The 24823-nt window shown below is 25.7% G+C and overlaps 1 protein-coding gene across 8 annotated transcripts in view; it reads right to left on the reverse strand.

Moving 5' to 3' along the window:
* LOC122850136 (CUGBP Elav-like family member 4) overlaps nucleotides 1–24823 on the reverse strand; it is a 368827-nt gene that overhangs the window by 320993 nt on the left and 23011 nt on the right. For 3 of the 8 annotated variants that reach the window (XM_044149199.1, XM_044149202.1, XM_044149172.1), the window contains exon 1: nucleotides 9746–9946. Coding sequence is in view for 2 of the 8 variants with exons in the window: in XM_044149202.1 (XP_044005137.1) it covers nucleotides 9746–9799 (54 nt within the window). In the remaining 6 variants the exon portion in view is untranslated. Of the gene's footprint in view, nucleotides 1–9745; nucleotides 9947–15088; nucleotides 15172–24823 lie in introns of those variants that run through there. The other 5 variants (XM_044149207.1, XM_044149201.1, XM_044149184.1 and 2 more) reach the window with 5 other exon arrangements.

A 24823-nucleotide genomic window follows, 5' to 3' on the forward strand; every position in this document is an offset into this window, starting at 1 on the left:
AAAGAAATACAGCACACAGGGTGCCAGCATTAGTAGAAATTACCACTTGGCAACTGTGTAACTGGCAAGGATATATTGTCTCCCGTTGTGTCGCGTCGTTCTATTTTATCATCATATATATTAAAAAACAAACAAAAAAAAATTGAGTGAACAAGTAGGCACTCTTATTATTAAGTTACATTATATTTATCAGTCAAATATTTTATGAGATTAACGTGCCTGTTGCCTTGGATATTTTTTTGACAATGATAATTCATAATGACTAAGTTCGTGACATCACAATAAAATAAGACTTGAATTATTTCCAAATTATAATGAAACATGAAAAAATATTAAGTCTATATTTACTTTTTGCACAACATTATTTTTTCGACTTTCTAAACTTGGCAAGAATGAAAAAGTATGCATGCTTTGCGTTGATGCCAAAACTTGCATTAGCACACTATCTAAGGATTATCCTGGCTCTTCGTACATCAGAGACAACGTTGAGCCTTACATTATATATAGCTACTGATGAAGAGCATCCCCTTTGCCAGAGGTTATACTCATGTTATCAAAGACTCTTTCATCTATATTATTTGCAAAAGATAATTTCATTTTTTCTCTCTTATTTTTTTTAATAATAATATTTTCAAGTAATGAATAAAAAAAATATATTAATTAAAAGATGAAATAGTGAATATAAGATTTGAACATAGCTATAGATATTTAGAAATAGACAAATGTTTTTTTTATCTACCACAAAAATGTGGCTGTATTTAGATTGAGTTGGTTTTCAGGGTTACCACATAACGCGCACCCGGTATGTATAAACGTTTCTATTTTGCTTTTTTACAAACCCGTAACTCTTTTTTTATTCACGAATAAAAGATAGTATCATCTATCTCATTTCTATACTCGAAGCTGTCTCAAGTGGATTCATAAAGTTTAAAATATTCTTGCCAATATGTATTGCCGAAATTTTAATAGTATAAAATTTACCAAAATAAACGACTGCATCTGGTATTCTAAAATTAACTTTACCTACACACACTGTCACATGTATTTTTTTTTTTTTTGTTTTATGTATAAACTAAAAATCTAATGGTCCAAAAATAGATCAATAAAATCAATTAATTTGCCAACACATCCACGTGAGTAATTTTGAATTGCATTTTTGTCTGTTGATTTTGTTAAATTTTGTTAAAGCTTTAGTTTACTTCCTTTGTGGCTTTATGCAATGCACAATGGTTCGTTGGTTATAAATTAAAAAAAAGAATGAAAAAAAAAAGGCACAATAAAAATACTAGTGTTGGTGATGGTATAGAGGAACATTGAGATAGAGGTTTTGGCTTTGACGTAGTGGCGTCGTGACGTTGTTTGCGCAGCACTTTCATTAGCCAGCCTCAAATTACTATAGTTCAAATACTACAAGTACAGAGAATATCTCTCTTTTCTCTCCGTATATTTTCCATAAAGCCAAACAGTACCACTGATGCTAGAGCAGCAGCAGAAACAGTTAATGGTGTAGTATATGCAGAAGGCGATTTCGTTTTGTCAAAGCAAATATCGACATTAAATACAGAGAAGCAGAGACTACAGTTGAAAAGTAGATATATGTTAACTTTAGTCAGTAGTACATTTAAAATTGTAGTTCAGCTTGAAGTAGAACAGTTGTGAGAAAATAAGAAGGATAAGTTTAAAAAAAATAAAAGTTTCTCATGTCTTTGTCTTGGAGAAACTAGTGAAAATAAAATGAGCTAGTCAGACCAAGATTAAAGAGAATAAACAGATAGAAAAAATAAATAAATAAAATGAAAAGAAAAGAAAAATAACAGTGCACAAGTATGGACAACTGAAGCTATATATATTGTGTATTTTATTATTGCTTTTGAAAAAATTGGTAGCTGGAAAAACGTGCCTTTGAAATTATTACGTCTCAAAGTGTTCAATTTAGTTGGCAGTATTGCATGTGACTATATCCATAAGTACATGTCACTGATGAAAAATAAAAATATAGAATTACAGAAATTACATCAAAGATAAAATTACAGGCAAGGAAAAATGAATCAATGTCTGGCAGTATCACATATTGACTTGCCACTGATTTACTTGTTTCTATTTTTGCATAATTGTCTACAGGTAGAATCAAAATTCATTTATCAATTTTTTTTTAATTTTCATTCATCTTGTAGACATCGATAGCTATATATTTTTTACAAAAAAATTGTAGTTTTCTGTACTTGTTTTGAAAGCTCTTTTTGTCACTAAAAAAGTCATGAAAAAAGTATTTTTTTTTGCTTGCCTATTAGTCAAACTTTGTTGATTGAAAAGACCAGATTTTTTTTTCAGAGTGTATACCAATGTGTTGCTTCAGACGATAAAATAGAAATAAAAAAAAATTCAAAAGATGTATAGAAGTACACACTGGAGACGAATTTTCATTTATTTATTTTTTTTTTCATTTTTTGTCACCATTGAATCATTTTTTTTCGTTTTTGTTTTTCATAGAGCTTCACTACTGTGTTGTCCTTTATTTTTATTTTTTTTTTTTATTGTATTTTTGATTCGTTTCGTTCAATTCACCGGGCAAATTGCTTTTCAGCAGAGCCAAGTTTGTAGTTTGAGAGAAAAATGTGTGTGGGCATTTTCCAGATTAGAATCGAACCCAGGGACCGATTTCTTTTTCCACAAGTCCAAATGTTTTTTTCTTTTTTTTTTTCTACATTCAAAGAGAGAATATACACACAGTGTGAGAATCACCGTATTCCCTCGGAAATTGGCCTCAGGTGTAACCAGAATTCATTCATCGTTCAATTGTATATAACTGCACATATGTGTGAAATGATTTCTAGATGTGAAACTATGATTTAACGCCAACTCAACGCCAACACAGATACAACAATTTTTGAAGTAGCATTCATCCTTTTTTTTCAAGTGAGATTAAACGTAATGATGAGAATAATACAAGAAAAAAAAAGTAAAAAACAAATCCTATCAAAGAAGAAAAAAAATAAAATACTTGATGTATCCCGACAATATAGATGTTGATATCTAACAATTTGTGAACAATTTACCGAGAGATGTTACAAATGTGTACGACAAATCCTCGGGGATTATAGACAAAATACATTTGGCAAAGCAAACCAATCATGTTGAAATATATTCGCCCACATTTATGAGATATGAAATCTTTGAATTACAAAATGTTATATGATATTTGTGAGGATATTTGTGAGATGATGAGGATATCATCAATTGCCCAGTTGGTCATTTCACTTCCAGTTGAATCATTAATTCACATAAATTGATGTTCAGTATATATTTGAACACTTTGTTTGATAGACACAAAACCAACACTCGATATCAAACCGAAAGATAGATGTAGCATAGAAAAAAATAATAATTTTAAACTCGTACATCACAGTGAAGCTTCATTTGGAGCTATAACAGATTGCAAACAATTGGTAAACCAAACGCGACATATTGGACACTCGAGATATGGAAAGTCGTGAACAAATGGGTATTTGGCATGTTGGAGATTGCTACAAATAGTTACCATGCAATTTCAAAACAAATTTTTTATCTCAAAACCTTTTATTTTAACAGACATTTCTCGTTGGCTTGTCTGATTTTAATTGGCCTTAATAAGCTCAAAAAAGGATAAAAATATTTCATTAAATTTACGTAAATTAGAAATTCAAATATTTTCACAAGTAAATTTGGGTTTTTTGAAATTTTAAATTTTACACGTAGCTACATTTTTAAGACAAGTTTTATTTTAATAATAATAATCATTTTCTTCTATTTTTTTTTAATTTAATATTTTATTTTTTTTTTTTTAGTGCTATTAAGGGCAATTAAATGAGTTGTTTTTTTTTTCTTTTTTTTAATCTAACTTTAAGCCAAGCCGTAAGCCTCCTTAAAGAAGAAGAAGAAGATGAAAAAGTAAAAGAAAAAAAATATAATAATAATAAAAAAGATAATCCAGCACCTCGTTTTATCATTATGTGCTTTCTCTCAACTCCCCTCTGGTCATAGTAGAAAAGTATTCAAAAGTTCACTACTTTAAAATATAAAAGATATAATTTTCTTCAAAAAAATGCATCAACTAAATTTTCAAACCAATTGACAAAAAAATTAATTTTAAGTTTAACCTTCAAGATATTTTTTAAAGATGTATTTTTGAAATTAACCAAGTTTGAGATAATAAAAATTTATTCAAAGTACTGTCGAACAAAATTAAAATTGTTAATTATTTATTTTTCTATTTTAAATAATTTTCACTTTACTTGAAAAATTTAATTATCAAACTATTTCAAAAGCTACATTTAATCAAAAGCAACCTAATTATATTAAAAAAAAAAAAAAGCTTTTAATTATTTTTTTATTTTTAATATCAAAGAAAAAATAATTATAAATATAATTTTTTTCGTTTCATTATTAAATTTTATAATGAAAAAAAAAATTTGTAAAATATATTTTACGACGAAATAATATTTCAAAGAAAATATGTAAATTGCCTGTCCAATTGAATCACAAACAATATGAAAAATTTGTTCGAAAGGAGTTTTGATTATACAAAGGAGATCTTGAATGCACAACGTTATAACCCAAACACATAGTCAATTGGTAAGAGGAATACACAAATGAAGGAGTATCTAAACTCCCTGGTGTAGAATGGTAACCAGATATATATTCTTCAGTGGCATACTCTTCTCTTATTCTCATCTCAGTAACAATAGACGCTGCAAGCAATATCATACTTGCAAAGTGCTAGAAAAGAGGATCACGAAGCGGTTTTTTTCATTTTAATAATTTATTTTTTATACTTTTAAATTGCATTACTTTTTTTGCTATTAATTTTACTTGGCTAACGTTATACATACAACATCAACAATCAAAAAATAAATCACTGAGTATTTTTTTTTTTAATAATTCAATTTGAGAATAGATTTTTTTTTTTTATCGGTAAGACGTGAAAAAAATATTAATAAATAAATTGTGGTGACAAAATACAAAGGGATTTAATGAGGGTTAGTTTCGTAGATGAATAATATAATAATTTTTAAGAAATAGTGTGAGCTTTTAAAAAGTCAAAGAAATCAAAAAATAAATAAAATTTTGGTCATGATGCAACACACAAAATTTCTTTTCCGGTTAAAATTTTTCATGCCGGAAATTAGGCCCAAGGTCTCATGCCAAAACCCATCTTTATCCTTGGATTCATTCAAAATGAAAAAAATTAAATAAAAAAATATTTAAACATTTTAACTAACGAGCTCAATTCATCCAACGATAAGAAATGACATTTAATTGATAAATGAATTAAATATTTTTTCATATTTTTTCTCATTATCTAAAAATGAAAGCTGAATAATTTTTTTTATTTTATCATGTTTTTAGGGTTTTTAAAACATATGCGTTAAGCTAAATGAGTAAAAGATTTATGAATATTTTTTTTTAGAAAAAGATATAAAAAAACTGAGCTTTTTTTTTAGTCGTATGGTCAGTAATATGTTTCAAGCTGACCTTAATAAGGAGTAAAAGAAAAAAATAATTAAAGTAATATGTTGAAATATTAAAGTAAATTTTTTTTTCATTAAAATTTTAATGAATTTATAAATTATGATAATTTTGAAAATTGCCATAAAGATAATTACACATCTTGATGATGATGACGATGATTATCTTGGCTTAAACATTTTATTATTTTTGGAATGATATCTAGTCAACGAATATTTAAATTAATATATCATTTTACTTTATTTCTTGTTGTAAATGAGTAAGTTAAAATTACAAGGATGGGTTACAGTAGAAGAGAACATTTTAAGTCAGCCCGAAGGTTTTATTCAAGTATATACTCAACGGCACTTCTCAACTTGATTTTTTCTCTCTTCCTCTTTTAGTATATATCAAGAATAGTGTAGATTTTGATACGAATTTTCAACCAAGTGAAACTCATCAGACCTACAGGGTAATCCCAATAGTATACCTTGGTTTATCCATCCTCAAAACGAATTGTAGCCGGCCGGAAATTAAGTGACGCCCTCTATTTCTATCTTACCCTTACTTTTTTAATTTATTTTTATTTTTTCATCAAACAATTTTTAAACTTTTTTGATCATTACAATGTTTCTCTCTCCCTACTGTCCACTAGGAGAATTTATTATTTAATTCTTTTGATGATTTTCAATTGAGCTTTTTTATGACAATTATTTAAAAAAATATTTTTGAAAATTATTATCATCAAAACAGTAGCTAAATATTTTATATAATTATGCAATTGACAAAAGCATGGATAAATAATTATAAAAATAATTAAATATAAATAAAAATACTGAAAATATTGAAATAAAAATTTCGGAAGTAATCGAGCTTTTTTTTCGCCATTAAAGTTTATTTAAATTGACAAATTTAATTTAAAATTTTGATTAATAAATTTTAAAAAAAAACGAATAACAAATGAGTATCTCGTAAAAATAAATAATATACAAAATATAAAATAAAATGAAAAAAATAATGAAAAGAAAAAAAATTTAGTTGGATGAAAATAAAAAAATAGTTGAGAAAAGTGGCAGATTGAAGGTCGGAAATTTTCGAGGATCATCAAATTAGCGTGAGGGGTCTTTGAGAATGTCTCACTCTACTTCTAGTATATAGTTGGCCATCCCAAAATGAAACTCGTCAGCCCCTTCGACGGAATTATGCCCTTGCGACCCTTTTCATAAAATGTAGTTGAAAACTTTTACTTTTGTATTATTACAACTTTATTTTTTATAATTTTACTCAGTATTTAATTAAGAGAAATTAAAAATATTATTTTATTTTTTTATTTTTTTCAAGAATATATACGTGCTCAATTGAATATACAAAAATAAAAAAATATTTTTTACCAAGTGATATTGAGTGATTGAAATGCAAAATATAATAAATATTTAAAAATTCAAACAGAGTAAAATAACTTTGTGTAGAGTTGTGTGTTTCATATATATAAATTTATTTTTAACTCAAAATACACAAAGCACATGAATGTTTTATCGTAACCGCAGTCTTTTTATGGTGCTTCTCGTTCAACTTGGTTTATTTATTATTTCATTCTATAACCGCACATCGAACGTGCCAGTTTAAATAGTATTTTAAATTTGTAAAATATATTTTTCTTCTTTCAATCAATTAAAATATGCTTACATCAATTTTCTTCACCAAGTCAATCTATTTTTAATGTAATATAATTATTGTAATTGGCTGATAAAAAATTCAAGTAAAAAAACGACAAATGTATTTTTAGAAAATAAATAAAAAAAAAAATTTTGTTAGCCATAAAATAAATGTTTAGATTCAGAGTATTTTGTGGGTTACGATTTAAATAAATGGCTTCTACTGAACTTTGAGATTCACATGAAAAAATAAAAAAAAATAAAATGCATTTCAAGATATCACAAGTACACGTTTCCCACCTTTTTCTAGTTTTCCAAAGAAACGAAATCATAAGTGGCCGTCTGGAAATGGTAATGGCTAATGGTACCTTGAGTGTTTTTTCTGATAGTTCACGTATTTTTAGTAATACACTTGAATTTAACCGCAGTATTGAATACACACTAGTCTCAATTTAATTTTATTATTTATATTTTTAAATTCAAAAGTTTTTTCAAACTTCAACACAAAAAAAAAAGCTCATTTTATTTTGTTTGTATTTTACTTGGGAACGACAGAGTGTCAAGTAGATACCATGAAAATAAACGTCTTGAAAGAAAATTTCATTTTCCACGTAAAAAAAAAAATCCTTCTGATGTTTTTGTTGGTTTTTTTTTTATTTTTTTCAATAGGAAACTGTATTTTTTTTTTTCCTGCACAAGTGTTTTGCAATTTTAGGATAGATATAATTTCTTATTTTTTTTTTTGTTTAGAAAACTACTTGGAAAAAAAAAAAAAAAAAGAAGAAGAATATTATATTTTAAAGATATGAGAAAAATTGAAGAGTATTATCTTTCTATTTGTTTTTGTGTATATACTTTTTAAGGTATATTTTTATTTTCTACGCTTAACGTTAAACTCTTGAACCAAGAGGTGCTCTGACTCTTGGTCTCTACCAATTCAGATGAAATTGAAATATAGTATGCCACATGAGCTATTGGTACTCATGAAAAAGTCACATACAAATAAAAATATTCCAAAAAATAAAAAAACATTTTTTATCACAAACTCACGTCTAGAAACTTTATTTTATTTATTTTTCTATATTTTTTTTTTTTCTTTCAACTATCGTAAAAAGTTTTTTAAAAAAGTTAGTGCAAAGAGAGAGAGACATTATTTCACTGGCATCCATGAGAGACATATTCAATTTCCTACATATCCGGACATTGTTGAAAAACGAGATATTAACTTTGGCAGGTTATCGTGAAAATTTACTGGTATTTAAAAAAAAGAAAAATGCATTTTTAAATATAAACAAGTATAAATATTTTTCTAATTAAAATTACATTAATTATATATTATTTGATGTAAAAAAAATATATAATGAAGCCTTGAATGAATTATAATTTTAATTTCAAGCCACTTTAAATGAAAGAAGTATAGAGGGTGACGACAATACGATATATATTTTTTTATTCTCTTTTTTATTCCAATCGCCTGTGGTGGAAATGTTTTTTATATTATTTTTTTTCTCTATTTCATCTCAACAAGCTTGCTTTTCTTCATTTCTAGAGTTAATATTGGTGTCTGATCGTCGACTCACCATTTGCATGACAATCGTTTGCTTCAAGACTTTTCTCATTTTGTTGAGAAAATATAGAAGAAAATAGGACTCTATACATATCTTTGTGAACTCTTGAATGTCATCGTCACTTTTATACCCTTTGTCAAAGAAAAGAAAAATAAAATAATGAAAAAATAAAACTGATAATTTCAATATTCAATTTATAAAGAAATTATCAAATTTTAATTTTTTTTTCTTTAATATACACAACACCTACGTCACACTAATTCCAATATAAAATTTAAATTTTATAAATCTTTTTAACCGCCTTTTTTTAATTTTAAAAATAGCAGGTTTTTTTTTTTTAAATAATGCAATGATATGGATAAAATAAAATTCTCAGTAGAGAGTTTAACTTGAACTTATGTCGTCACATTTATGACCTCATATACCTTTAAAAAAAAAAAATAAAATAAGTGATTTTAATTAAATTCCGTCTAGGTACACTTAAGGGGCACATCGTCCATTAAGCATCAGATCAAAGTGATCCTTTTATTAACTAGCTAATGTCATTAATACTCAAAGTTAATTTATAAATTTTTAATATCAAAAAAATTGATATATCAATAGACGAATTTTGGCTGAATTTATTTTTTATATTTTCGACAATTTCAATATGTATTATTTATTTTTAAAAACACGTAAACTAGTGAACCTTGTGAGCGTGTCTAGCCAGACGAGTGAATCTTTTATACTCACTGAGGATGACGATAAAGTGCTCCGTTCACGAGGCCATAACACGGTGCCCACTTGTAGCCAACAATCGATCCAACTTTCTGATCGTTAAAAAAATAAAAAAATAAAAAAAATAAAATTTATATTTCACTGAATATAATGAAAAATAAATGACATTTCTCAATGACGAATTTTTTTTTATTTCTTTAGCTTTTCATTTGACATATATTAAATCGATTGTGACATTATTTTATTTTTTTTATTTTTAAATGAATAAATAAATAATTCAATGGCAATTGATTATTGGAAAAAGTGTAATAAATAATTTACCAATAGGTCATCGTAGAGATAAGAAATCTCCTGGTGAGTGATGAAGTCGACCATTTTTGACACTGTCACTTTAATTTTTAAACGTTTCTTTTTTCTCTTTAAATTTTTTCTATTATCAATTATTAAAAAACACAACGAGTGTTGAATATAAACACTCGAAATATATCAATATCTGAATTGAAATTTAATTTACAAATTATACAAAATAAAATATAAAAAAAAAAAAAAAAAAAAAGCACACACACACAATTGAACTGTGCAATATTAAATTTCCATTTGTTTAAAATTGACACAAACACATAAATACACAGAATTAATATACACGATAAATAAATAACATTCGATATTATTCGGATATAAAATAATAACTTGATTCACATTTAATTCCAATATGCAACGAAACGAGACGAAAAAAAAAACACTTCACAAATGAAAACCAAATATATAAATTCAAATATAATGGAAAAAAAAAATTTGCTAAAATTTAATTAATTAAAAAGTCATTTATAAATATATAATTTATTATTTAAACAAAAAAAAATTTGTTCAATATTGAATTAAGTTTTATAAAGTGTGCTTTTAATTATGCTCACAAATAAACACACAAATTTAAAATCACGTATTAATAATAAATCCTTGTAACGTGTTTTAAATAATTAATAATATTTAATAATAAATAAAATATTTTGTTTATATTTTGTTGATTTAAGGAAAAAAATTAATCGAGCTTTTTTTTTTTCGTTATTTTTCCACGGAAGACACACGCTTTTGCGGGGTTCGTGCGCGTAACTGCGCGACTTGACTGTCTCGTGGATTTGTGGAGGAATAGGATACCCGGCGCCGTGGGCAAGAGGGGAGATGAATATACGAAGAGAGGACGAGTGAGTCGACGTGAGAATCCACGCGGCGCGCACGAGGGCGGTGGCGTCGTCGTTGTCGCGTTTTCAGTGACGCGTTAAAAGTCAAAAAAAAAAAAAAAATGAAAATGAAAATTTATTAAATTAATAAATAATCTTTCAACATAATTGTATTATTAAATTAAAAAAAAAAAAAAGCATCATTTAATTACAAATTAAAGCTTCAAGTTAATTAATAAGGAGCTTTTTTTATTTTGTTGATTTTATCACCACAAAACTAGCACATATTTTTTGAAGAAAATAAAAAAATACCCTCATACGCCTGGCGTCATATGAAATGTCTTATCTGATTGCCTTGGTGACGATGGTAATACGTTATTTATTCGTTGACATTTTCAGCTATATTATACACCATAACTATGAACATTTATTTTCACTAGACAAAAGTGGAAATTTTCATCATAGTCAGACAATTTATATTAATATATATATTTTTATTTTTTGCATTATATTCAAGATTGTATAAAAATAAAAAAATAAAACAACTGATAAAAATAAAGAAATGGTCAATGTGACAGTGTGTTTATGATAAAAGTCTGTATTATTCATTGTAAAGAATAGTCTACTTTAAAGAAAAGAAATTTAAAAATATTGCCGGGAGGTGACGACCCAACTCGTACTTGAACAAATAATAGGACACAGAGATGATGAACAACACAACGGGATAAAGTCTGTATAACGTTATATACTTAGTTGGTTTTCTCAACTTTTCGTCCTCAATGTCTGCGAAAAATAAAAAAAAAAGCAGCTCTAGATACAAGCCCAAGGGAATTTATTCGTGTTTCTTGGGTCTCATGGTGATATCAAGGCATAAAACGAACATTGAGACTTGAGAGAACAGAATAAAGCACAGGTGTAACAATGAAACTTGTAAAAACTTTGTTAAACAGTTGCCTCGAAAAAAAAATTAGTATTAAAAAATTAAATTTATTTTTTGTCACTGTCTATGTGCAATATATTTTTATGTCAAATTTTTAAATTAATATATTTTTATCATCGGGTTAAAGAGTTACGAGATGCCATTTTTAGAATTTTTTTTTCTCATCTATTTAAAAGATGATATCATAGTTTAATTTTGACTAAATTTAGACTATCAATTTTTTTTTTTTTTGTACTTAGTAGTCTAAAAAAAATCTAACGCTTCTTTTCCGTTGAAAATAGACAAACTTGTTATTTTTTTTTTTTGCTTGACACGTAATGTACTGTGTATATATTTTTATAAAAATAATTTGTAGTGTTATCTTTGATACTTGATAACATGCACACTTGTCAAAATTATTCTATGCAAATCAAGGGAAGAAATGATGTTTAAATATACATCTTGATATTATACAACAACTGGTTTTTAAATTACCACTGCAAATTAGCAATGCATTTGTACTGAATGTATTTTTTTTTTTTTTTCAATTTTACATTTTTACTGTGTCATTATTTATATCTCAATTTTTTTATATTTTTACATTTGATTATATCATGATAATGATTGTTGATGTTTTCGTTTTTTTTTTTAACTTGAATATATTTATGAAATTTTAAAACTCTATTTTTTTTTCCGGATAGTAAGTTTGTATTTATAATGCATTATTTGATTTTTTTTTTTTTTTAACTTCTCTGAACGTATATAAAATACAAAAACGATAAATTTTCAGTGGTAACATCTGGCAATTCGTAAATGTTGTTGCATGAACGAGTGTGTGCGAGTCATGGTGTACAATTTTGAAGCTTGCCAGAAAAACAGTAAAGGTAAATAAACAGAAATTAAATTGAGAAAAACTATCCACGTGGTTTTTTTAAAAAAATCTCTAAGAAACTAAAGGAATAGCTTAATATTGCTATGAAATTTTAAATTTTTATCTTTACATTTTATTTTATAAATTTATTTATTTATATTTGTTGATTACTTTTTTTTTTCTAGCTTATTTGTGTTATACTTTTTTATTTATTTTTATTTTGTCTATTCGTTCGAAGCTTACCAGCTCAGTTCACTTTGAAAAAACAAAAAAATAAATATATATATAAAATAAAACGTTTTCTACTAACTCTTGGTGCTGTTTTTATTATTTTTTTTTTTTTCGTTGCCTCTTCACGGTAAGTTGTATTGAACAACATATACATTTCTGACAAAAGACGTTCAGGATCTTTAATTTCAGCTAAGTAAAGTCTATATCGATTTTTTACTTTCTTTCTCTCTCATCGTCTCTCCAAGTTTATTCTTCAGTTACTCAAACACATTTATAAAACGAAAAATAAAAAAAGCTCAACCTCGCCTCTTTTAATAGAAATTTACTTAGTTCTATATATCGTACAAGAGCTTTTTTTTTTTTCGAGGCTGATTTAGCTCAAGATAAACCTCAAAAATATTATTAAAATACCACCAAACAAAAAAAAAAATCTTACATAAAGATAAAAGCAAAAAATCATAAATAAATTGAAAATCATTTTGAATAATCTTTAATTTTTTTATAATAAATTTTGAACACGTTAATTATATTCAAGTATTAAATTGACATTTTCAAGACTATCTAAATTTTTTTAAAACACGAAACCCCTTACTTTATATAACCAAATAAAATATATATCTTATTTAATGCGTAAGCGATAAAAAAAAAAAAAACTTTGATATGACTCACTGATGTCACGCAATTGCGTTTTATTATAACCTCAGAGCTTTTTTTTCGCTACATCATTTATTTTATATTTTTTTTTTCTTTTTACATTTACCAAATCATTATATTTCCCCTTGTTTTATATTTTTTTGCTCAGTCGTGCGTACACAAAAATGGATTTCTATCGTATTTATGAATTTTGCATGTGTGTTAAAATTCTAGATATACATAAAATAATTCATACAGAGTTGAAATAAAATAAAAAAATTTTAAAAATAAATAAATAGTGCGTGTACACGTGTGTAATGTGTAAATAAAAAATTTTAATTTAATTTATTATTAGCAAATATATATATACCAACTTGAAATTACATTATATCATAGAATTTTTTATGAAAAAAAATTATTAAAATACATAAGGCAACATGTGTACTATTTTTAATTTGCAAAAATATAATTTGATTATTGATTGCACCACTTGGTGGGTTGGTTCGATCAAATCAACAATTGAATTAATTTGATAAATAAAATAACAATTTAAAATAGTAATAAAATTTATAAATTTACAAGCTAACCAAGATGAACATTGACAAATAAACGTGGTCCATTTATGGTTAAACTTTAAGTGATATCTTTGGTTGTTAAATTTGTGTGTGTGTATATGGACGAATGGTTATGTTGGTTTGTTTATAGTGAATACAAGAGAGATAGTCAAGTTTGTATATGCAATTCAACAACGTAAGATAGTCAGAAATTCTCGAGGGTATACCACAAACCAATGACTCGACATCTGTTTCAATACCATTACCGGATTTAGTTTACTATCTTATCTTATAGTTTAAAATGAAATTGGTGCGATACTCCGGATGCAATGAAAGATCAGCATTGAAATTCAATGGATTTATATATATATATATATATTGATAAATCTCATTTAAATCTTTATGTTTTTTTTTTTTTATAAATCCTACTTGATGCTTGTACTTGAATCAATGAAATAAAGTTTATTTGCTTTGATCAGTCAAGTAAATAAGCACACCGAGATTACTCACTGTGTATCAACCTGATATTTTATTCAATCGAAATAAAAAAAAAATATTAAAATACAAGTAATCGTCTAATTAAAGCTCACTAAAAATATGCAGATATAATTTTTTTTTTTAATTTTATTCTTCGAATTATGTGATGATTTAAAAAATCGAAAAAATAAATTTTTAATTTCATGTGACAGTCGCGACTTTTAAAATTACAAAACACGATGATTTTTATTATAAGGTAAATATATTCCATCAGCCAGATGTGTATGCTCCTGCATTTTTATTTAAATAATTTAATTTTTCTTTTTTTTTTCGACATTACAAAGTAATAATTTAAAAATAAAAAAATGCAGCCAACGTGGATCTTTTTGGTATATAACATTTAAAACGATTTCCGCTGGCAACAGTGCCAAGTTCCGTGGTATCGTTGTTTCGGAGGATAGATTAACAAAACATAACGCCATTGCAAGAGTTAGCCCGTGATAGTTTACTCACTGTATGTTGAAAAATTTTTGGAGAAAGACAATTTATATAGCTGTATAAAATAAAAACTAACTGACATTATGGATAAAATGGTTTTTTGTATATAAAAGACGTGTTGGCACTGCTCTGGCAGTTGTACAATTTAATCATCATCAAATAAATATAAAATTAACAGAAAAATCATCAAATAATTTCACGTGAAAAACACTTGAAATTTAATAATTCAAATTACTTTTTATAATTTTGGTATTTTAATAAATTAAAAAAAAGATAAAAAATTTTTTTAAATAAAAAACTTACCCCTGGTAAAGTCCGCTTTTCATGCAGTGCGTCCTGGGCACTGATGGCACTGTCACGATTGTAGTAAGTCAAAAAAGCACAGCCTGTAAAAAATAAAAAAAATAAAAAATTAATTTCTATTTTAATTTAAAAGCCATCCATAAAAATATGCTTGTCAAGGTAAATTTATTAATTGATTATATCAAAAAATTTTACATGTGGCAATCGTGTAATTGACTAATAAAAAAAACATTATTTTTTTTTTTTCTCTATACTTACAGACAAAAGAGAAAAAAAATATGAAAAAAGGCGTATTTTTTTTAACGACCAACGGAAATAATTTGAACCATAAAGCAGCATTAAAAAAAAAAAATTGTACGACTATAAGAACCTAGTTTGAAAGTTTAAAGACCATCATACAAATCATCTGACCAAAAGTTGTAGAAATAAAAATACGACCCACTTTTTTAATGTCTACAAGAAAAAAAAAAAAAAAAAAAAACAAATTATTTCTTGTCTTAAATTTTTTTCTATGCTATGTAAAAGTCTCAAGCATAGAGAGTTAATTTTTTGTTATTTATTTTTATTCTTTTAATTATATTTTTTATTTGGTTATTTATTTTTTTTTTGAACAAGGTTATCGGTTCATAGTCTACACAGTTGCTTTAAATCAACCAAGTCAACTACACCCATTGCGGCATATACCTTTGCGTCAGATAATAATGTCAACCTTCATAGATTGCCAACTAAATTTTCTCCTTTTTTTTTTCTCTATACGCGTGTCTCTCTTTCTCTAGAATAAAGCCAAACCTTTTTTCGACCTGATTTTACCACAAGTCTCACGCAAACTTTGTACACTCGTTATCCATTGTTATCTCGGTCGTGTGCCAACCGATACGCGTGTATAAATTTCCCCTTGACTATTTCAGATATTAGTAAGTCCAGTTATTCACCGTAACCAACGAAATTTATATACTCAATCTATTCGTGTGTATATGTATTTAATTTTTTAGATATTTTATCGTGTAAAAAATGTATATATATATTTGCAGTAGTTTTGTGGTTAAATGAAAATAGAGATATTCCAAAAATCAGACACGATTAAAATATAAAAAAGTTTTAGTGGCTTGGGACAAAAAGGGTTTTATGAATAAGGTATATAGTGTTGGGGTTAAAACGATGCTAATTAACCCCTTTAAATAGGGGTGGTACTGAAACCATTATCGACTATCGTATTTGAAAATTTTAGTCTTGTTCTCATGGGACTATATCTGTTATATTAAGAATTTATTTATCACCTCTTATCCAAAGCATTAGACTAATCCTGATGCAATATTCAAATTTGTTTTTGTTTTTTTTTTCATTATTTATTTATGGGTAATACTAAATGTATAAATAATTTGAAAAATTTATTATTTAAATTTTTAAATAAAATAATAAAATTCTATTTTGTATCTTATCGGGATAATTTTTTAAAATTTAGAAATGTTGTTTACTTTTATTTTTGTGAATAATATTAATTAAATTTTTTTTTTTTCATTAAAAAACATGTCATTTGATAAAATTTCGAGAATAGTAGATTTTTAAAATATGTTTTTTTTTATTTTTATTTTTAAAAAGATAATATTCATGAGATTTTTATTATTTACAGTCGTTGAATCTTTAAATATTTATGTTGGTATTGTTTTTATTCACACTCTGTAGTTATGATAATACTATAACATTACATGTAAAATCTAAAACTTGAAACGTCCCATTTGCACCCTCCCATTGTCACGCCAACAACAATTTTACCTCAACATGCATAATATTTTTATAATAATACAAGTACAAGCTTCAATATCACACAAGAAAATATAAAACGAGAAATAACATGTGTATATATTTAATCATGATTAGAACAGACTAGAAAAAAAATGATATTATGTAAAAAATAATATATTTATAAAAATTGTTGTTGGTGTTCTTATCTTAATTGCATTGGGACAGGTTTTATGACGCTTCTATTTCCAGTATTCAAGCAAAATGTATATACAAAAAATTTGATAAAAGAGATAGACATAAATAAATGATTATCATTTCAAATTTGTAAAAATAAAACAAACTCTATCTAAATTTAAAAATAAGAAAAAAATTTTACATTCTATTATTTTATTCTTGAAAAAAATTGTAAATAAAATAAAAAGCTTTCTGAAATAGATGACTAAATTTAAAATTGGAAAAATATATATAACTCCAGCCAACCAATAGAATTCTCGAAAAAAAAAAAAAAAATAATAATAAATTTAATAAAAACAAAAAAGTATATTCTTTTTTATTCTTTTTTCAAATTATCCGTCTGACTAGACAAGGGTGTGTACTACTTTGTATGAGACAAATTTGCAAAGAGACTTAAATAAACAAAAAGTTGATGATATACCTATGGGAAAAAGGGAGAATTTTTTATCTTTTGGGTCGTCACGTGTATCTCGTATCACACGCCATGTCGCGGAAGAGCCAAGGCGGATATGAAGAAAATAAAATTATGATGGGTGCAGTCTGGTGGGTGTGCTCATCATGTATATTTGAATTAATTTATTTAAATTTTTTTTTTATAATTAAATTGAGCTATTATTATTAAAAATATGAAAATAATTTAAATTAATAAATTTAGCAACTCATTAAATTTGGCTTGAAAAAAAAAAATTTTAATAAATTCAATTAACTAAATCATTTATTTATTTTTAAAAAATATTATTGACTAAATTTTAGAGCAAAAAAAAAACTCTATCCAGATGAAATAAAATAAAAATAATAATAAATAAAATTGTCTGAAAATAATTTTAAATTATAATTAAAATTCCATCAGTTAATTTAATTTCTTTTTTTTTCTTTTATTATAAATCGGCTTTATTTGTAGTTTATATAAAGCTCGGAGGAAATTCGAACGAAAAGTAGACTGGTTGGTCAATTTTTATGCGAAAGAATTTTATTTGCGAAGCAATGCAACGGCTAATACACCAGTCGCTGGACAGCGTCCAAGTCATAAAGTGGATTTTATGATGACGATCGATACAACAAGAGATCTCTTTTATACATATATATATATCTGCATACATAATACATATATATATATGAAAAAAGTTTTATTCATTTCTTTCTCGTCTGCAGCTTTCGTTCAACTCAATTTCTAACAATTGCTTTATTTTTCCATCACTCTCTCGAGCAAATGGTCACTCCCCAATACCCAGGCATTTCTCTCTTCATTTTAATCGAACAGAAAAGTCGAACGAAATGGCTCAATGAATAATCCATTTACATCGCTCTAGTGAACGTAGACATCTATATGTTACTTTACAAAAAGCACATTTGATAATAACTATTACTATTTTTTTTTTTTTCATTTATTTATTTTCTTTATTCTATATATATATGAATTAATAAATACATATATTTATATATAAATGCGTGTTCTACTTTTTCAACGGAAACACAACTGTCAACGTGTTTCATTATAAAATTGACAGGTAAAAATCAAAATGACTTGTGCTTTTGTAATTTACTGAATAAAATGAATAAAGAAAAAAAAAAATTTATATTTTTAATAAGTTTTGTTGACATGTCGATGCTCTAGTTAAAATATAAATAAATACATGTCAACATTGTTATAATTATTTATTTTGTTGATTATTGAATTATATATATTTTTTTTTAAATGAAACAATGAGATTCATGTTGCGATTCACATCTATAAAAACCACACATGAGTATATACATCAGAGTCAGTAAAAAAGAATAGAAAAAAAAATTGAAACACACACACGGTTTACAGGTAAAAGCAAAGTAAAATGAGAGAGTTGGAATATGATAAAGCTCGTGTGGGGCATAGGAAATTGAAATATGCAAACAACCGCAGTCCTGGTGCTCAACGATCTATTTTCCATGTATATGTATATAAAATAAATATGTGTGTTGGTTATTTTGTTTGTAACCAACTGAGTAATTCAAACCCCAGGGGGTGAATAGATTGTTTTCTCGTTGATGCTCTTTTTTTTATTTTCACAGCTTCGACAAGTATTATTATTTTTGAAAAATACTTGTAAAATTATATTACAACACAAATAAAAAAAAAACGACATTGTAATATTTTAAATCTAAATAGATTTCATGTAAAAAAGTGAATGTTATAATTAAATTATAATATGATAAATAATTTATTTGAATTTAAAAATTGTTTATAAAATTTTTTTAGATATTTCTATTTAATTTATTAAAATGATTAATTAATTTATCAAAGTACAATCACGTTTTTATAATAATTTTATTATCTAATTGCAAAAGAGTAATAAATATTGTATATATTGGTAATTGGATATTTGTATATCCAAATGAAACATTAATAGAATTTATTAAATAACTCTTAAATTGTAAATGGACAAATTTCATTTTAATGTTTTATAAATGTATTTTCTATAAATGCATTTTAAAATATATTTTATTGAAATTTGTATATTACCATAATGAATGCCAGATGAAAAACATAAAACAAAAAAAAATTAAAAATACATGTATTTTTAATTATTTATTTTTAGTCAACTTTTATTTTATTTTTTGTTGCTAAAAATTTTCTATGGATATGGTCACACATGTTAATGGTAATTTCCAATCCACAATATTCCCATGGTAAATCTACACAAGCTCCAACAATGTATTTATTTTTGCCGTTTATAATATTTTTCTTATTTTATATTTTTTGTCCAGAACATTTTCGCCATGTGGAAAAAAGTAATTAGCAATAAATTAGCACAAATGGATATTATGGTGTGGTTGACTAATTTTATTTTACTTTTTTTTTTATCAATTTTTTTCTCGTTCTTACTCGACTCGTTGTTGAGCAAAGTGTAGAAGGGGAATTAAATGAAAATTAAAAGTAAGAGAAAAGCATGAACGTTGGGTTATTGATTGAATTATTGAATAATTTAAAAAATTCAGAATAAATGTTTTATAAATAGATAATACTTGAAAATAATAATATTCCATATTTAATTGTAGAGGGTTGTAAAAAACGAGGGTTGCAAAAAAAAATAATTATAAAAAATAAAAAATGATAAAGAAAAAAAAAGTTGGTAAGTGAAGAGCGTCGTTGATGGTAATTTTTATTCAAGAGACAACCTTTTGAGATTGGCCAAGGTGATTCAAGCTAGATGTATGCCTAAACTTTACCTTACTATAATTTTTATCGTCTCAAGTTATAAAAAAAAAATACTTTTTTTTATTTTATAACGAAAAAATTAAGTTTTGTCTTGGCTAGTGAATAAACAAATATTTTTTCATATCATTTTCAAAGCTAGCAATATTTTTTTTTTCAGAAATAAAATGCATTTAAGTTGAGATAAAAAGTCGAGTGAATTTTTTGTTTTTTATTTTTTTAAGCTCTTTGATATTAAATGTACTGAGAACATAATGAAATTTGTTGATAAGTATATATATTAAAGTTTAAATATTCACATGAACATAATTATGAGTCATATGCACGCTGGAAAAATTATTAAATATTTTTAAATTAATTAATTTATTAATTTAATTTTGACAAACACTTAAAAACTTTTATCATAAAAATATTTGAATTTTTATATGGACTAATAAATTTATACAGGTTTTTTTTTTTATTTTTTTTTTCAGACTGGGAGATCATGATTTTCGTGATATTAAATATCTCAGTAGTACGAGTCAATAACAGGCTTCGACCCAACATTTTATTTTTTTCCATTTCACAGTAAAACTAAAAAAAAAACTTTTAATGACATATCAATAAAAAATTTAATTCTAAAATTATATTCAATAATTTTTGCTTGAAAAATTAAAAGAACTTTCATATATTTAAGTAGTACAAGTCAAGCAGTGTCAGACCCAAAATTAGATTTTTAAATTTACAATAATTTTACTATTGATTAAAATTTATAATTTCATTATTTCTTCAATTGTGGAAAAAGCTTGCTTTAAAGATAAAAATGATCCCGTTTTTTTTATTTCCACATCGTTCAAACAAAAAAAAAAAAAAAAACTAATTGAAATAAAAAAAAGTAGTGTATTTCTAAAAATGACACTTGCATTTTTTCATGCGATAAATTTCGAAAAAAAAAAATAAAAAGCTCATGTTAAATATTATCCTCAACAAAATAAATTAATCTTTTTTAAAAACTTAATTTCCACAAACGTCAAAACACCTGAATTTTTATATAAAAATAAAATTTCATTTTTCAAAGATGTATAAATTTATGAGACAAAAAAAAAAAAAAAAAGAAAGTAAGATACATTTATCATCGAGCATATATCTTATCATCGGACACGAAAGCTACGGGGAAATAAAGTTTTCTCGTTTAACGATGAAAAATACAATATTTATTTATTTTTTTTTTTTTTTTTCAACCCTCCAACAACAACGAGGGATATGACCCTTTCCATTTTCCATTTTCTGGCGTCCATCTTATTGGTCGTCAGCTGTACAAATTGCGTAAAAAAAATATGTATATGTATATAAGAATAAGTAAAATGTAAAATGCTTTTCATGAGGACTCATGATCTGGTCTTTTTATTTGTCTACTTTTATAACAAGGAAATTTTTTTTTTTTTTTACGAGGTTGCGTAAAGTGAGAGAAGAACGATGGCCTGGCGCCATAGACGTTGATTGCCTTAGGAGGTAAAAATAGAATGAGTATATACTTTTTATAAAAAGGCCTTAGTCTGATCTATAAAACTCACCCTATTTTTATCCTTTATATTTTTATCTTTATCTTTGCAATGCTTTACCTCTTTTATTTTCGATAGAGAAAGTGAGATAAAACAAAAACCAGACACGAAAAAATAACAAAAAAAAAATAAAGATAATATTACAATCCCCTTTCCACAAAAAAAAATTCTACGATGTGCTTGCAAGCAACAACGTCGGCAAATAAGTTGTCGGAGCAATCGGTCTCTGTCCGAATGAAGCACCGCTCATATTTACCACGACGGGTAGCAAATGGTCAAAGTAAAAGACATCCAAAGATATTGGTGCAACGTGAGTTTTACTACAATTCAGGTAAATGACCCTAAAAATATTCTACTCACTTTTAACTATTTTTTTTTTTTTTCAACTTTTCTTTCTCATTCATTTGCTATTTTTTTAATTTTTTTATTCCAAAACGTACAACAGAATATTCAACTAAATAACTACAACTGTAAGCTCGTAAAAAAGCTCTTTTTTTGTGCTCTTCAAAAAAATAAAATTAAAAAATCAAAAAAAAAAAAAAAAACCATATGATATATAGAGCAGATTTTTAGCTTGATAAAAAATTGGTTTACAAAAAAATAAAATAAATAATAAACTCGTGATATAATAATAAAAAAAAAAAAATAATTTAAATTTTTTCCAAAAAAAAAAAAAAACGAATGTTTATAATGATTTTAAAAATGAATTATTTTTTGATTTACACAATACTGACCATTACCATAGTTTTAGCATATTTTTTACAAAAGTTTATCGACATTTGACACACACACACACACGCACGCATTGCACATTCACACAAGCAATCATTTGTGTTTATTGTTTTTGTTGAAAAAGCAGAGTAAAAAAGAGGAAAAAAAAAAAAAAAAAAGAAAAATTGCCAAAGGGATATATAGTGAAAGAGAGAAATACAGGATTTATCACAAAAGAGAGAATGCAAGAGAATCGTTTGAATTTGCATATTTTGTTGGGAGGCTCAATCCACCTACCAACCACTGCAGTCGATCCTCTTCTCTAGCTACTGTTCACAACACACTCTATTGTATTCAAGCGACTACTGAATTGCTCTACATCGAGCATAAGCTTTACCACTTTTGCATATATAACAATTTTCCACATACAAAATCATACTGTCTACTACATATGTATGTATCAATGTATCTACAGACATATCAACACATGTGAGCGAGGTCATTCGATTTATTGAACACTGTTAACTGTAAAAAAAAGCTTTTTTTTTTTTTCGTCTACAGATTTATAAATTTATCAATAAAAAATCATTGTATATTTATTAATTCATCTAAAATAAATAATATATTAAATTTTTTATCATGAGAAAAATTTATTCAGTGCAAAGATCATACAAGAAAAATAAGAAAAATAAATTGTAAATAGAGCTGAGTTGAAAAGTTGGCAATGCTACAATATTAAACAAATGAAAAAAAAAAAAGTGAAAAAATGTACGCGGTATACTATTCATTACTTGGATAGCATATCCGGTTCTTTGGATCTGAAGAAAAAATCACTGGACTCATAGAAAAACAAAAAAAAATCAATAAAAAGATGATGAAAAAAAAGAAAAGCAACTGAAGGGACACGAACAACAATGTTTCAAGGTTTGTTACAATATATATATGTACCACGCCCATTTAATTATCCAGAACATTCAGCGCTGAAAAGGTATATATAAGAAGAAAAGTTGACTGCTTTATATCTATACGATCGTGTCACTGTTTTATGGTTTTATCACATCACCCTCTATTCAATTTTATAGATGTGTACTTATTCGTGACTTGTGTGTATATATATTTATCCACATCATCAAGGTTAAAGAGAATTTGTAAGGTAGATGATGATGTGTACACAGAGTCAACTTAAAACCAACAAGACACTGACGTTTTTTTTTATTTTTTATTTTTTTTTGATACTTGAAACTTTTAAAGAAACGTTTAATAGCCGTTAAAGATAATCCAGAAGCACTTACTTCATTTTATTTTTTTATTTCATCATGAACGAGTTGAAAAAAAAATGAAAAAAAAAAAACAGTAAAATACATGAACAATGGATGAAATGAAAACAAAAAAAAAAAGACTTGAAAAAGTTTAATATAAAAATGGAAAAATAAAAAAAATAAATGAAAAATAACAAACGTGATGACCAGAAATTCGATTTACAATTTTTTTTTTGTTTAATATATATATTTATTTTTTGTTTTAACTTTCTGTCGTTGAATTGGTTTGTGAAGTAAAAAAAAGCCGATAATTCGAGAATGGTATCTTGGCTCGTAGATTTTTTGGTTGAACACGATAAATCACAGGCCGATCTCCCGGAAAAGTCTGGATAGAGACATGTGTCGGTTAATGGCTGGCACAGAGTCACCGGATGGCGATCATTGCCAAGCCACCAACTCTGGCGCCGGTGAGCCTATACTATACCAACTCTATATACCTTCTTTATCATACCTTTATTTCCTTTCTCATCACTATATACTGTACGTGACTTGAATTTACAAAATTGACCTAACCATTCGACACACTGGCCACATCATCCTTAACTCAACTCATCATTTCTCTACGACTTTTTTACTTTTTTTTTGACAAATATCTATACATCTATAATGCTACGTGTCAACGATATTATTTTCAATGATAAAACAAATTTATAAACACTCTTATACATTTAAAGTAAAAAAAAGCTCAAAAGTTTCAAGCATTTTTTTTAAAGAAAAAAAAAAAAAAGACGTCAATTTAATTTCAACACACGATACATACGCCTTTATAATGTGAATAATTTTAGAAACTTGAAAAAGGGTTAGAAATTAATTGCCAATTAAAATTTTGTCATCTTTTTTTTTGATTTGCAAAAAAAAATATTAAAAATAAACAGATAAATTGATGAATATTTAATTTTATAAACATGATTCTAAAAAAAAATAAATTTTCAATCCTTTGTCTCAAATTTTTCATATATAAAATTGGAAAATAATATAAAAAATATTTTTTTCAGCA

Source organism: Aphidius gifuensis, linkage group LG2 (genome assembly GCF_014905175.1).
Source record: "Aphidius gifuensis isolate YNYX2018 linkage group LG2, ASM1490517v1, whole genome shotgun sequence".
Taxonomy (NCBI): domain Eukaryota; kingdom Metazoa; phylum Arthropoda; class Insecta; order Hymenoptera; family Braconidae; genus Aphidius; species Aphidius gifuensis.